Source organism: Aythya ferina (genome assembly GCF_964211825.1).
Source record: "Aythya ferina genome assembly, contig: HAP1_SCAFFOLD_29, whole genome shotgun sequence".
Classification (NCBI taxonomy): Eukaryota; Metazoa; Chordata; class Aves; order Anseriformes; family Anatidae; genus Aythya; species Aythya ferina.
The window spans coordinates 3,743,009-3,756,460 of NW_028181463.1; the positions used below are offsets into that span (position 1 = coordinate 3,743,009).

Genomic DNA, 13,452 nt, shown 5'->3' on the forward strand with positions numbered 1-13,452 from the left:
GTGTCAGAGAGGCTGGGAGTCTAGCAGCAGTGCCATGGGCTTGAAGGATCACAACCTGCTCACATGTACCTGGGCAGGTCCTGGGCCATAAAAGGGGAGTTTTGTAGGTGTGGTATTATGAGCTCAGAGGTGCCTCAGAAATTCCTTACCCAGTCCTTAGTGAATGTCTGTAAAGCAGATTGTGAGCTGAGCTCTTTCTGAAGTAGCTGACAGGTCATCCCTCGACTACCAGCTGGCAGTACCCAGGAGTCCCCAGACTGGAACAGGTCTTGAACAAGGGGTGTCATGTCAGAGGCGTCAGCTTTTCCTTAAAAAACAGGGCTTCCTTCAGTTTTCCATGCAGGGGTGGCCACTGCCTACAAGATGCCCAGGGATAGCTGCAGCCTGCATGAAGGCCTATGAACAGTTATCCAGGAGCCGTAGCAGCCATTCTAGATCCAAAGCTGGTGGGTAGATAACAAACTTTTGGGGTGTTGCAGAGCTGCTAGGCATGATATGCAGGGTGCTCCTACAGACCTTTGTGCCCTTTGTCTTCCTGACTACAATGCCACTTCTCTCTCAGACGTGGAGTAGCCATCAGAGGTAAGAGATACTCTGAGATCATGAAAGCCATCAGAAAGCTGCCCCTAAGAAGTTGACTGACATGGGGAGGTCAGGAGAAGCTTGTACAGGAGAGGTGTATGGTTTTGGGGGAAGGAAGAAGGGCTTGGCCAACACAAACTAACAATTTTTTAAGAAGTCCGAGGGTTGATGCTGCTACAACACTGACTCTGAAAACATTCCTGCCAGGCTCTTACCTTGTTTCTAACCCCTCTTACTCCTCACCATAACTGTAATATACTACCTTTAAACTCAGAACTTCCCTTGAAGCCAAAGATCAAACCCATAAGCCTTTACCATTAACTTCTTGCTCACCCTAATCCCTGTCTTTATCACTTAGCTAAAAGTGCTTTAATTAAACCTTGCCCGCAGGCCAGCCCTAAAAATAACCCTATCCCACAGAGCTTGACCATATGCTAAATTCTGACCTGACACCATAAGCAGATCACCAAACCCTACTTCTAACCCCTATCCAGGAAGAAGGCCTGGACATGCATTTCTCTGTCCCTACTGCAATGGGAACGGAAAGTAGGAGGCACACAACTTGGTCATGTCTATCCGAGGAGTTTGAAGCCAGCGGTAAGCCCATGGCTTGAGCAATGATGGTGAGGCAACTGTGTCTGGTCAGCTGATAAACCACAGGAAGGATGTTGGGTTGGAAGTCCTGTTTGAGGTGTGGTTTCTGAGATGGCTGAGCTTTGGTCATTAGTATGAAACAGCAGGAGAAAAATCAGCTGTCACAAAGTACAACTTGGAAAGTGGACTCTGGGTTAGAGAAGGAAGAAATATCCCTCAAAGGGGTCAGAGGTCACTCAGATGAAATCTTAGTAGTCTTAACCGATCTATAACCATGGCCTCAAATTAACTTCTCTAGTAATTCCATTGGGAGACTTTCACAGTAATGACCCTCAGTGAGGCCAATTTAATGCTCCAAGAAACTTTGCTGTTTGCTTCTGACTTTAGCTGCTGGAGAGATTTCTTCTGTCTCCTTGCAGTACCTGAGGTACCTGAGCACCAAATACACCATGGGGATATTAAAATGCTGAAAGCCCTAGCAACCCATGTCTGTTCTGACCATTTCCTCAAGAGTTGCACAGCTAGTTAGAAAACTATGAGAAATGTAGTTAAAGAGGAAGACATCAAGAAGGATAAAGAAAGATTTTTTTGTATTCACTGTTATTTTTCAATGGTCTTGAAATCAGGCAAATAGTGATAGCAGTATTCCCCAACTGATGTGGATCCAGGTTTTTTCCTAATAAGGTGTGGGAAGGTAGGAAAAGCAGTCTCTCGAGGCCGGACACTGCATGGACAACCTCATTCCTCACCTCTTGGCTCTTGCACTTCTCCCACTGTTCAGCTGAGGATTTTATTGCTTTTCCTTACACCAGATTGTGGTGGTTTTACTCAGGTGGGCAGCCGAGCTCCACCACAACCGCTCTCTCACTCCCCCTCTCCTCAAAGAGGAAGGGGGAGAAAATACAACACAGAGAACTCGAGGTTTGAGATGAGAAAGGTTTAATTAAAGGGAAAGGGAATGGGGAGGAAAAAAGAAACAAAAGAAACAATCAGTCCGCGCGGAAGCACAGAGTGAGGGATAGAAAGAATTATTCTCTACTTCCCATCAACGAGCGGTGTTCGGCCACGTCCTGGGAAGCAGGGCCTCAAAACGCGTAGTGGTTGTTCAGGAGGAACAGCCCCCTCCCCCCCCCCATGAGAGCCCCCCTTTTTATTGCTGAATGTGACATCAGGTGTTATGCAACCTTTGGTTGGTTTAGGTCAGCTGCCCCGGCAATGTCCCCTCCCCATAACTTGCCCACCCACAGCCTGCTGGCTCTTGGGGGCTCAGAAGGAGTCCTGATGCTGTGCCAGCACTATGCAGCAATAGACACAACACTGGAGTGATATCAGTGCTGTTCCAGCTACGAGTGCAGAGCACAGCACTGTGTGGGCTGCTGCAGGGAAAAGGTGACTCCAGCTCAGACAGACCCAACACACCCACTGAGCACCTTGTCCCTGCAGATCTCCTGACATCTCCTGGCAGCTCCAGATTCCTCTCCAGGCTGGCATTGGCCATTTGCCCAACAGCAGAGGGCAGTGTTGTCTATTTGGGCATGTGCTGCCACAAAGGGAGTTCTTGGCCTAGCCCTTGGTTCCTCAGGGACCACCCTGGGGCTTTCAACCTCTGTCTATCACTCCATGACAAAACCCAGAAAACAGAATAGCAGAGAACAACCCCTTAGCTCTATTTCTGATAGCATTTGGAAGAGGTGTCCAGTGTTCTGGGTTTGCCGTGAGCAAGACCCTCTTGTTACTGTGGTGCTAGCAGGGAGGCCAGCTGTGATCCAGGGCTGCACAGTGCCTGCTGCTGCCTGCAGCCACAGGGATGCCACTGCAAAGACAACAGGACTGTCACCAAGGCATATGAGACCTCAGGACTAGCACAGCTAGAAGAGCACAAGAGAACAATGAGGAACCAAAAAGAAAGCAGCAGTGACAAGGCCATGTCCTGCTGCTGGCCATGGCCATGGCTCCAGGGAAGCAGCAGCCCCAACCCAAAGGCAGCAGAGAGGCAGAGCCCAGCGGGCAGTGAGGGGCAGCCCCGAGGGCCACCGGGGCTGCTTCTGCATGTGTCAGCTGGGCTCTTGGCCCTGAGCCCCTCCTGTGTGCTGGGGCTGCTCCCCCAGCTCCAGAGGAGATGCAAAGAGATGGCAGCTGAGACGAGTTATTTTCTCATGGCATCTTTATTATTTATATGTATACAAGAAGCCTGCTAATAAGGTTCGTGAGATTATTGGTCAAAGAAAATAAAATTAACAGTTTGGATGTTAAGAGAAAGATGATAAAAGAAAAAAAAAAAAGAATTAAATTACAGAAAATAAGAGAAAACAAAGTAGACGTAAGATAAAACATAAGATTTTCCTAAGAGTTTCCAAAATAAATTTAAAATTTAAAGACACATTACTGATTCTGAAGAAACATATATTCAAAAAAATTCCATACTGCATTCTTAAGTACCTTGTTCCTCATGCTGTAGAGGACAGGGTTCACTGCTGGAGGCAACACTGAGTACAAAAATGACACCACCAGATTTAGAGCTGGGGAGGAGAGGGAGGGAGGTTTAAAGTAGGCAAAAATGATGGTGCTGAGAAACAGGGAGACAACAGCCAGGTGAGGGAGGCACATGGAAAAGGCTTTGTGCCGGCCCTGAGAAGAGGGCATCCTCAGCACTGCCCTGAAGATCTGCATGTAGGAGAAAACAATGAAAACAAAACAACCAAAGGCTAAAGAAACGGTAAAGATAAGTGCCCCAACTTCCCTGAGGTAGGCATCTGAGCAGGAGAGCTTGAGGATGTGGGGGATTTCACAGAAGAACTGGTCCACAGCATTGCCATGGCAGAGGGGCAGGGAAAATGTGTTGGCCGTGTGCAGGACAGCATTGAGAAAGCCACTGCCCCAGGCAGCTGCTGCCATCTGGGCACAAGCTCTGCTGCCCACGAGGCTCCCGTAGTGCAGAGGCTTGCAGATGGCAACGTAGCGGTCGTAGGCCATGACCGTGAGAAGGGAATACTCTGCTGACATCAAAAATACAAAGAGAAAGATCTGTGCAGCACAGCCTTGATAGGAGATGTCCCTGGTGTCCCAGAGGGCATTGGCCATGGCTTTGGGCAGAGTGGTGGAGATGCAGCCCACGTCGAGGAGGGCGAGGTTGAGGAGGAAGAAGTACATGGGGGTGTGGAGGCGGTGGTTGTAGGCTACGGCGCTGAGGATGAGGCCGTTGCCCAGGAGTGCAGCCAGGTAGATGCCCAGGAAGAGTGCGAAGTGCAGGAGCTGCAGCTCGCGTGTGTCTGCGAATGCCAGCAGGAGGAACTCAGTGATGGAGCTGCTGTTGGACATCTGCTTTTTTGGGGATGTGATCCTGAACAAAGAAGAGAAAGAACAGTAATAATTTACAACAGACTTACCAGAGAAAAACTCATCCCATTTCTCATTTAGAATCTCCAGAAAATTGTCCATTTCCAGAAAGACATTTGGCAGGTCCCTTTCATGAGTTCTTCCTGACGCCTGAGGGTATCCCTGGGAGCAGGGGAGTCCTCTGTGGGCAACGGAAGAGTCAGTTATGTCCAAAAGCCAGAGGTAAGGAGGAACATGAGGTAATCTCAGACTCTCTTCACTGCTGATATCAACGAACCTTGCCCCAGTGTTGCTCTCAGGTTACCCAACTTCAGAGCAGATACATACATACATATATATATATATATATATATATATATAATATATATATATATATATAAATTTTTATTTTATAGGGTTAGACTTTTTGATGTTACTGACCTACCACACCTGCTGAGTTTTTCTAAAACAGAAATCCCGGGCATTTCTCCAGCACATAAGTGGAAATGTTGTGCATCCTAAGGGAAAAAGGGACTGGCCCTATAGTGCAGTGTCCTTTAGTGAGGACAGATAATCTGTCTATCAATACTGGTCTCACCCACCCTGTGAGTGTTGCAGGCAAGTTGTACTCAGAGACTGATCTCTGAAGAACCTGAACACTGCTGAGTGTAGAGGAATCCAGGCTCAAAGTGCCCATCTCCAGACCCCTCACCTTGTCCCCATACTCACCTTTCCCCAAACACCCCGAGGGCACACCACAGCCTCTGAAACCCCCATCCCCAGCCAGCCTGGGAACAAGACCAGCAGCAGCACGGCCAGCTGGAGAAGCCAGCAGGAATGCCAGCGTGCTGCTGCCAGGGGAGGCAAGGCCAGGGAGGGACAGACGGACACTCAGCAGACCCTCCTGTGCTGCAGCTCTGCCTGCAGAGGAGGCAGCTCCTGCTCATTGCAAATGATCTGTGCTCACTTCAAGCTGGCAGAGACCTCCCAAAGACAGGGATGTCTCCCAGCACTGGGCATCGGGGGGTTTGCAGCTCATAAAGATCAGCTAGGATAAAACCTGAGAGGACCACAAAATGATGTTGGTGCAGTTTCTGGGCTGAGGTGTGTGAAGGGACTTTATAAACTTCATTGCTGACAAACTGATCTCTCACTGCAATTCTCTTGGAGTCTCAGTCTCCACTACAATACTGACAATCCATTACCATGAAATCTGCCTCCCCTCCACTGCAGGAATCTGCAAACATAGGCTACAGAAAAAGTCTTGCCTTTCAGGTAGCCCCTCTCTTGTTTTTCCTCTTGAAATATGCAATCATAAATGTTATTCTATACAGCATTTTCTACTCCTTTTTGTAGAAATAGAGACAATGACCCTGACAGATGCTATCAGCTATTGGATGTCCCAGATGTAGGAGACCCCTCTGGCAACCCCACCTGCATGGCCCTGCTGCCAGAGCCTCACGGTGTCAAGAGCCTGCAGATGTGTCCTGCCACACGCTGCCCTCTGTTGTTGCACTCCTCAGTGACTCCAAGCCCTCTCTCCTTCTCTCCTCTCCCCGGGCCAGCTGCGGTCAAAGCCCTGCTGCACTGTGCAGAGGAGCTGCTCCTGGGCACAGCTGTCTCTCTGCAGCACTTGTCAGGTGCTCCCCTTGGGCCCAGGAGCCCGGCCCAGCTCAGCAGCACAGCACCCGACCATGGCATCGCTTGCTCTGTGCCCTTGGGCTCCCTCGAGGCGTCCCCAAGGCCTCAGGGCTGACAGCTCCCCAAGGCAGCAGGGTCTCTATTGGGGTGTGCTGTTTGAATCAGACTGAATTTGTCACCATCTGCACTTCTCTGAACACAGGGGAGATGACTTTTACAAGGGTGATTTGTGCTGTTGGACTGTGGTTGTCAAACATGTTGTGCTTTAACCTGGTGGGCAGCTCAGCACCACACAGCAGTTGGCTCACATCAGCCCTCTCCCCCCCCAAAATGCTTATGTGTTGAGATTAGGGCAGTTTAAAGGACTGAAAGGGAAGAGAAATAATAAGAGTTGCTGTTATTGTTATTGTTATGTACAAAGCAAGTTAAACACAGTGCAATTGCTCATTACTGACTGTTGTCCAGCCTGTCCCCAGCTGGTAGAACATTCTGGTAACCATCTGCACCTGCTCAGTCAGTGGCACTCACTGAGGCTCAGTAAGCACAGACCAAGTCCCAGCACATTCCAGTCACTTATGTCCCTTTGGAATTGCCGAGGTGAGAACACATGCTGTTGAGGTTGTGATGAGGCAGGGGTCAGCCTCTTCTCTCAGATAAGTAATGATAGGACTCAAGAAAATGGCCACAAGGGGAGATTTAGATTAGATATTACGAAAAATTAGATTATATATCATGACAAACTTTTTCTCCCAAAGAATAGTCAGGTACCCTGGCACAGGTACTCTGATATAATGAAAGCCATCAGAAAGCTGATCCCAGTTAGATGACTGTTATGGGGAGGTCAGGAGTAGCCTGGCCAGGAGAGATGTCAGATTGGGGTGAGGGAAGAAGTGAAGAAGAGCTCGAAAGCTTACCTTTGTAGATGTAAGAGGGTAAGAGGTAAGAGGTAATGTTGATGCTGCTGTAACACTGACTTCAAACAGTCTTGTATGGCCCTTACACTATTTTCAAGAGTAACATTAATCCCTCAACCAAGACATTAGTCAACCACCTTGACAGGAATCCACTATTGTAATGCAGAACTCAAGGTAGCACCTGAAGAAAAACTCAGCACAGAGCTCCATTCCCTTACCTTTACTCTCTTGCTCACCCTAATCTCTGCCCTTAACACTAACATTAAAATGCTCTATTTAACCCCAGACTTCTTGCCATACCTAAAAAAAAACCACCCTAAACCATAATGCTTGCCCACACCCTAACCAGAGACCTGACACCACAAGCAGAACACAAAACACTCCAACTAAAACTTTGCTTAATCTCTAACACAGAAAATTAAAATCTAGTCCCTAAGGGACTAGAGAGAGGTGAGCTCTGCCTCAGCATCTCCTGCCCCAGCAGGAGGATTGTGACTGTGGCAGTGACAGTGAGGTCACTTCTGTCTCTGCACTTGATAGGGCAGCAGCAGGAACGTGTCACGGAAAGGGACTGTGAGGTCACTTCCGTCTGTAGGTGGCAGGTCACCCTTGACTTCTCCCTGGGAGCTGCACTTTTGGGCTGACATCTGGCAGTGGCCCTGCTAGGCCAGCAGAAGGCACCTGCTTGGCATGCTGACTGGGGGATCCCCTCTTCCTCCAGACCCAGGAGGACCCAGACAGAAAGAAGGCCCCAACATGGGTTGTCCTGTCCCTTCTGCTTGAGTCCATGACTGGGCAGCAGGAGGCACAAGGCTTGGCTGTGTCTAGCCAAGAAGCTGCAAGGCCAGCAGCAGGCCCATGGCTTGGAAGGTGCTGCTGAGGTGACTTGTGTCTGGTTGGCTGAGAGGCCGCAAGGAGCCTGCTGGGTTGGGATGCCTACTTCAAGAGTGGTTTCCTAGCAGATGGAGCTTTCTGCGGTAGCAGAGAAGAGCAGTAGAGAAAAAAATGCCACAAAGTGTTCCAGGAAGGCTGGCACTGGTCACAAGGAGGGAGAAATGTCCCTCAGAGGGTCATGCTGTGGTGCCAGAGGTCACCCTCTCATCAGACCCTGGCTTTGTGTTTCAAGGAACAGCTGGTGAGGGCTGATGAGACATGGGTGAAAGCAAGGCATGAAAGCAAGATGCTGAACTGAGATGGGTGTCTGCAGACTTCAAGAAAATAGGGCAATGTGTGGGACAGCAATGGAAAGCCTGCAGAGGAGAAGGCAGAGGGTGCTGGTAAAGAGGGAAGGCCCAACAGCTGTGAAGGTTTTTCCCCTTGGCAGTAGCTTAGGAGGAGATATGTTGTACTCACTGCAATGGGGCCTCATTGATTCCTTGCAACCCTATGCAGCAGCTCAGAGGTGTCATACCACTGTTCTTCTCATGGCATCACACTGCCCACCACATCCCACAGACCCCAGGAAAAGCCTTGAGCCAGATGTGGGGGTGCAGGATCTCCCCTTCCAGTGGCTGGGGTCAGGCCTTGGCTCTTCTGCTTCACTAAAACCAACAAAGAGTTTTCTCAGCACAGTGCTTTGCCTGTCTGCAATCATGGCCTCCGATTATCTGCCCTAACAAGGCCCTGGGGAGGCTTTGTTAGTAACAGCCCTCAGTGGGGCCCATTAATACCCCAAGTCACTTCAGCTTTTCCTTCTGACTTTACTTTCTCTAGCAGTTGCATCGTTCTCCTCTCAGTACCTGAGCTTCATAGACTCAGCACCACAATACACCATGGAACTCATTAAAATGCAGAAATTCCAAACATCTCCTCCATAGTTTTCTTCAAACCTTCACGCCTTTTGCAGCTAATTGCAGAGCTTGCATAACATAGTTCAGGGAAAAGATTTCACAAAGCAAATAATAAAAATATTTTCTTGTTTCAAAGGCTGAATTTTGTTGCATTTCCGTTTGAAGCATCATTCTCCTATTGCTACTGATCCAGGGTCACTTCTTTGGAGACCTCCATAGGGAGGAAAAGCAGAGTCTGGTGGTCTGACACTTCCACTGCAAGTAGTGGTCTTTGTCCCTGTAACTGCAGCACAGTTCAGCACATGAAACCCTTTCTAAAACAAGTCACATTTTTTTGGGGGCAGGATAAAATATTATAAAATAAAATAAAATAATATAAAATAAATTTAAATAAAACAAAACAAAACAAAACAAAACAAAACAAAACAAAACAAAACAAAACAAAACAAAACAAAACAAAATAAAATAAAATAAAATAAAATAAAATAAAATAAAATAAAATAAAATAAAATAAAATAAAATAAAGAGAAATAAAATTGAAATGACCATTGGAACCAGAGAAATTCAAATTAAATATTAGTAGGTACCTGGTCATCCATGGTCTCTCTTGGGTCTTCTGTAGAAAACTCAGGATGAAAAGTAAAGACATTTACTTTTTGTACCCTAGTCTGTTGTCCAGTCAATAGACTAGGACAGTCCTACTTCCTGTGCTGTAGATGCAGAAGGCAAAAAGAATTGCATTGTGCCTTACACTACCCAAGTACGTGTAACCCAGGACAAATCTTACAAGGAGCAGCTGAGGGAGCTGGGATTGTTCAGCCTGGAGAAGAGGAGGCTCAGGGGTGACCTTTTTGCTCTCTACAGCTACCTCAAAGGAGGCTGTAGCGAGGTGGGGCTTGGTCTGTTCTCCCACGTGCCCAGTGACCAGATGAGGGGGAATGGCCTAAAGTCGTGCCAGGGGAGGTTTAGGTTGGATATTAGGAAAAACTTCTTTTCTGAGAGGGTTGTTACGCATTGGAATGGGCTGCCCAGGGAAGTGGTGGAGTCACCATCCCTGGAAGTCTTTAAAAGGTGTTTAGATGTAGTGCTTAGTGATATGGTTTAGCAGAGGACTGCTTAGTGTTAGGTCAGAGGTTGGACTAGGTGATCTTGGAGGTCTCTTCCAACCTAGATGATTCTGTGATTCTGTGATCGTCTAGTCAAACCTTATTCTATGGACAGGGACAATTTCCATTAGATTAGGTTGCCCAAAGTCACTTGCCAACTGGCCTTGAACAAGGGCTCACCTTTCTGCATTGGAGTTTAAGCAACGGTTTGTTGGGAGGATTTGGTGTTCTGCATAGGGTGTCAGGTCTGTGGCTGGGGTATGGACAAGCTTCGTGGTTTATGGTTTTCTTTAGGTCTGCCAAGAAGTCGTCTAGGGTTAAATAAAGTGTTTTAATGCTAGTGCTAAGGGAAGAGATTAGGATGAGCAAGAGAGTAAAGGTAAGGAAAGGGGCCATGTGCTGAGTTCTGCTTGAAGGGATACTCTGAGGTCAGGAATTACTGCAGGGTATTTCTGTCAAGGTGTTGGAGCAACATTCAGGTTTTGGGATTAGGGTTACTGGTCAAAAAAGTGTAAGTGTTTTACATGACTGTTTAAAGCCAGTTTTAAAGCACCATCAATATTGCATGAAACCTCTTACCTCTACAAAATCGTTAATTTCTGCTTCCCGAACTCCTCTTCCCTCCCCCAAATCTCACTTCTCTTGGCCAGGCTTCTCCTGTCATCCTCATATTGGTTTTCTTATTGGGATCAGCTTTCTGATGGCTTTCATGATCTCAGAGTATCTGTCTCACTCTGCTGGCTACTCTGTTCCTGAGACAGAAGTGGTGTTGTAGTCAGTAGGGAAAAGGGCACAAAGTTCTGTAGGAGCGTCCTGCACGTGCCCATCAGCTCTGCACCTCCACAAAAGTGTACATCCTATGAAGAAGTGTTGGTTCCAAAATGACTCCTATGGATCCAGGGTAACATTTTGCAGGCCTTCATGCAGGTTTACCTCCCCGCAGACATCTTGGAGGCAGTGGCCGCCTCTATGGAGAAAACTAAAAACAGCTTTGAGGTATGAGTTTAGTCAAAATTTGAGATCTCTGACATGACAACCAGAGGTGTTGCTCTGCAGAGCGAGGGGGCTGTGGTGCCCAGGGCATGGGGGCACTCTGCAGGGCCGTGCTGGGCAGGCTGGGAGGCAGATCCAGCTCATGGTGTTACTGCCATTGCCCCAGGGCTGCAAGAATCACTTGCTAGGCTCCTTTGCTGAGTCTGTTGCATGCCCTGGGGCTGCAGAGCTCACACCAGACTGAGCATTTGAGTTCTGCTTAGTCCACATGGGACAGGCTCACGCTCTGCGGGCTCCATTCACTGCTGTCTCCTGGGCTTACGCTGGCCTGACAGAGTAGGCCAGTGAGTGATTTTTTGCAGCCCTGGGGCAACGGCAGAGATATTTCCTTGTTTCTCACAGCCTTCTCCCGTGTCTTTCTGATTGCCCTTCCCACTGCCCAGCACTGCCTCCCAGGTGGGAATAAGTCAACCTTCAGAAGGGCCTTTGGGCTTCCTCAGTCATCCTGCTGCTTATTAGGACCTTCCTGACTCCCCACAGAGCTCAGAGGGAGCCTTCTTGTCCAGTGTGTGGCCCTGCACTGGCTCTGTCTGGGACAGAGTTAGTCTCTGCAGAGCAGCCCCTGTGGTGCTGTGTTTTCAATATGTGACCGTACTGGGTCTGGCTGGGATGGAGTTAACTTTTCCTGTAGAAGCCCACCCAGTGTTGTGCTCTGCTTGAGTAGCTAGAACAGCACTGGTATCACGGTTCTGTTTTGTCTACTGCTGAGCAATGTTGTCACAGCATCAGGAATCCCTCTAATCCCCCCTCCTCAAAGAGCCAGCAGGCTGTGGGTGCGCAAGAGACAGGGAAGGGACATCACCAGGTCAGCTAACCTAAACCAACCACAGAGGTATTCCATACCATATGATGTCACACTCAGCAATAGAAGGTGGAAAATGGAAGGAGAGGGGAGAGGTGAGCTCCCGTTATGAAAACGACTGTCCTCCTGAAAATAAGCTCTATCTGTTGAGGCCCTGTTTCAAGAAAGTGGTCAAGCATCACTGTCACAAACAGTTTTGCTATTTATTTTTTTTTAAATAGCTTCTTTGCTAGTTCACAGGAGATGGGAATACACTGCAGCTGAGACCTATGAATTTCTGCTCCCTTCTTTATTGTCTATAGCTACACAGAAAGCCTGGCTTTACATATACATGAGATGATTAGGAAGAGTAAAGAGATAAATGAACAAGTAGGAGGCTAACAATGACATTAATTAAATCGACTCCACAACATGGAGGACATATTTATCAAGAAACATAATACCAAATTACTTTCCTAACTGTTTCTGAGATAAACTCAATGTAAAGGCACATTATACTTTCTTAAGAAATATGTATTCAAACAATTTCCTCAGTGCATCCTTGAGCTCCTGGTTCCTCATGCTGTAGATGAGGGGGTTCACTGCTGGAGGTAACATGGAGTACAGAAAAGATACTGCAAAGTCCAGGGATGGGGAGGAGAATGAGGGGGGCTTCAGGTAGGCAAACATGATAGTGCTGACAAACAGGGAGACCACGGCCAGGTGAGGAAGGCACGTGGAAAAGGCTTTGTGCCTGCCCTGCTCAGAGGGCATCCTCAGCACTGCCCTGAAGATCTGCACATAGGATAACATGATGAAAACAAAGCAACAAAAGGCTAAAGAAACACTAAAAACTAGTGCCCCAACTTCCCTGAGGTAGGCATCTGAGCAGGAGAGCTTGAGGATGTGGGGGATTTCACAGAAGAACTGGTCCACAGCATTGCCTTGGCAGAGGGGCACTGAAAATGTGTTGGCCGTGTGCAGGACAGCATTGAGAAAGCCACTGCCCCAGGCAGCTGCTGCCATCTGGGCACAAGCTCTGCTGCCCACGAGGCTCCCGTAGTGCAGGGGCTTGCAGATGGCAATGTAGCGGTCATAGGCCATGACAGTGAGAAGGGAATACTCTGCTGTGATAAAGAAGACAAAGAGAAAGACCTGTGCAGCACATCCTTGATAGGAGATGGCCCTGGTGTCCCAGAGAGAATTGGCCATGGCTTTGGGAAGAGTGGTGGAGATGCAGCCCAGGTCGAGGAGGGCAAGGTTGAGGAGGAAGAAGTACATGGGGGTGTGGAGGCAGTGGTGGCAGGCTATGGCGCTGAGGATGAGGCCGTTGCCCAGGAGGGCAGCCAGGTAGATGCCCAGGAAGAGCGTGAAGAGCAGGAGCTGCAGCTCACACGTGTCTGCGAATGCCAGCAGGAGGAACTCGCTCACAGAGCTGATGTTGGGCATTTTCTGACATTGAACACTGTTGTCCGTAGAGAAGGAGAAGGCAGAAAAAGTTTAGAAGACAATTCTCTGAGGAAAACCTACTGCAAGCCTTAGAGCACTCTCATCTGAAGCCTCTCTTTGCAAAAGGAGCTTTCTGCAGCTCCATCGCTTGAGTCCCAGCTGATGCTCGGTGAGACTGGCACTGCAAGCATGCATTACTGGGGACTTTAGAGGTGTCCTTCCTTCTG

The 13,452-nt window shown here is 48.4% G+C and overlaps 3 protein-coding genes across 3 annotated transcripts in view; all 3 read right to left on the bottom strand.

The window, feature by feature from the left end:
* Positions 1 to 13,452, bottom strand: part of LOC311427925 (olfactory receptor 14C36-like) — a gene marked incomplete at both ends in the record, with an annotated part of 221,329 nt that overhangs the window by 8,108 nt on the left and 199,769 nt on the right. The window lies entirely within an intron of this gene.
* LOC311427989 (olfactory receptor 14A16-like) lies at positions 3,559 to 4,494 on the bottom strand (the record flags this gene model as incomplete). The annotated part of the gene is made up of 1 exon (XM_084539560.1): positions 3,559 to 4,494. The coding sequence occupies one exon, from the start codon at positions 4,492 to 4,494 to the stop codon at positions 3,559 to 3,561; it is 936 nt and encodes a 311-aa protein (XP_084395686.1).
* LOC311427990 (olfactory receptor 14C36-like) lies at positions 12,290 to 13,225 on the bottom strand (the record flags this gene model as incomplete). Its single annotated transcript, XM_084539561.1, has 1 exon — positions 12,290 to 13,225. One exon carries the CDS (start codon positions 13,223 to 13,225, stop codon positions 12,290 to 12,292), a length of 936 nt encoding a protein of 311 aa, XP_084395687.1.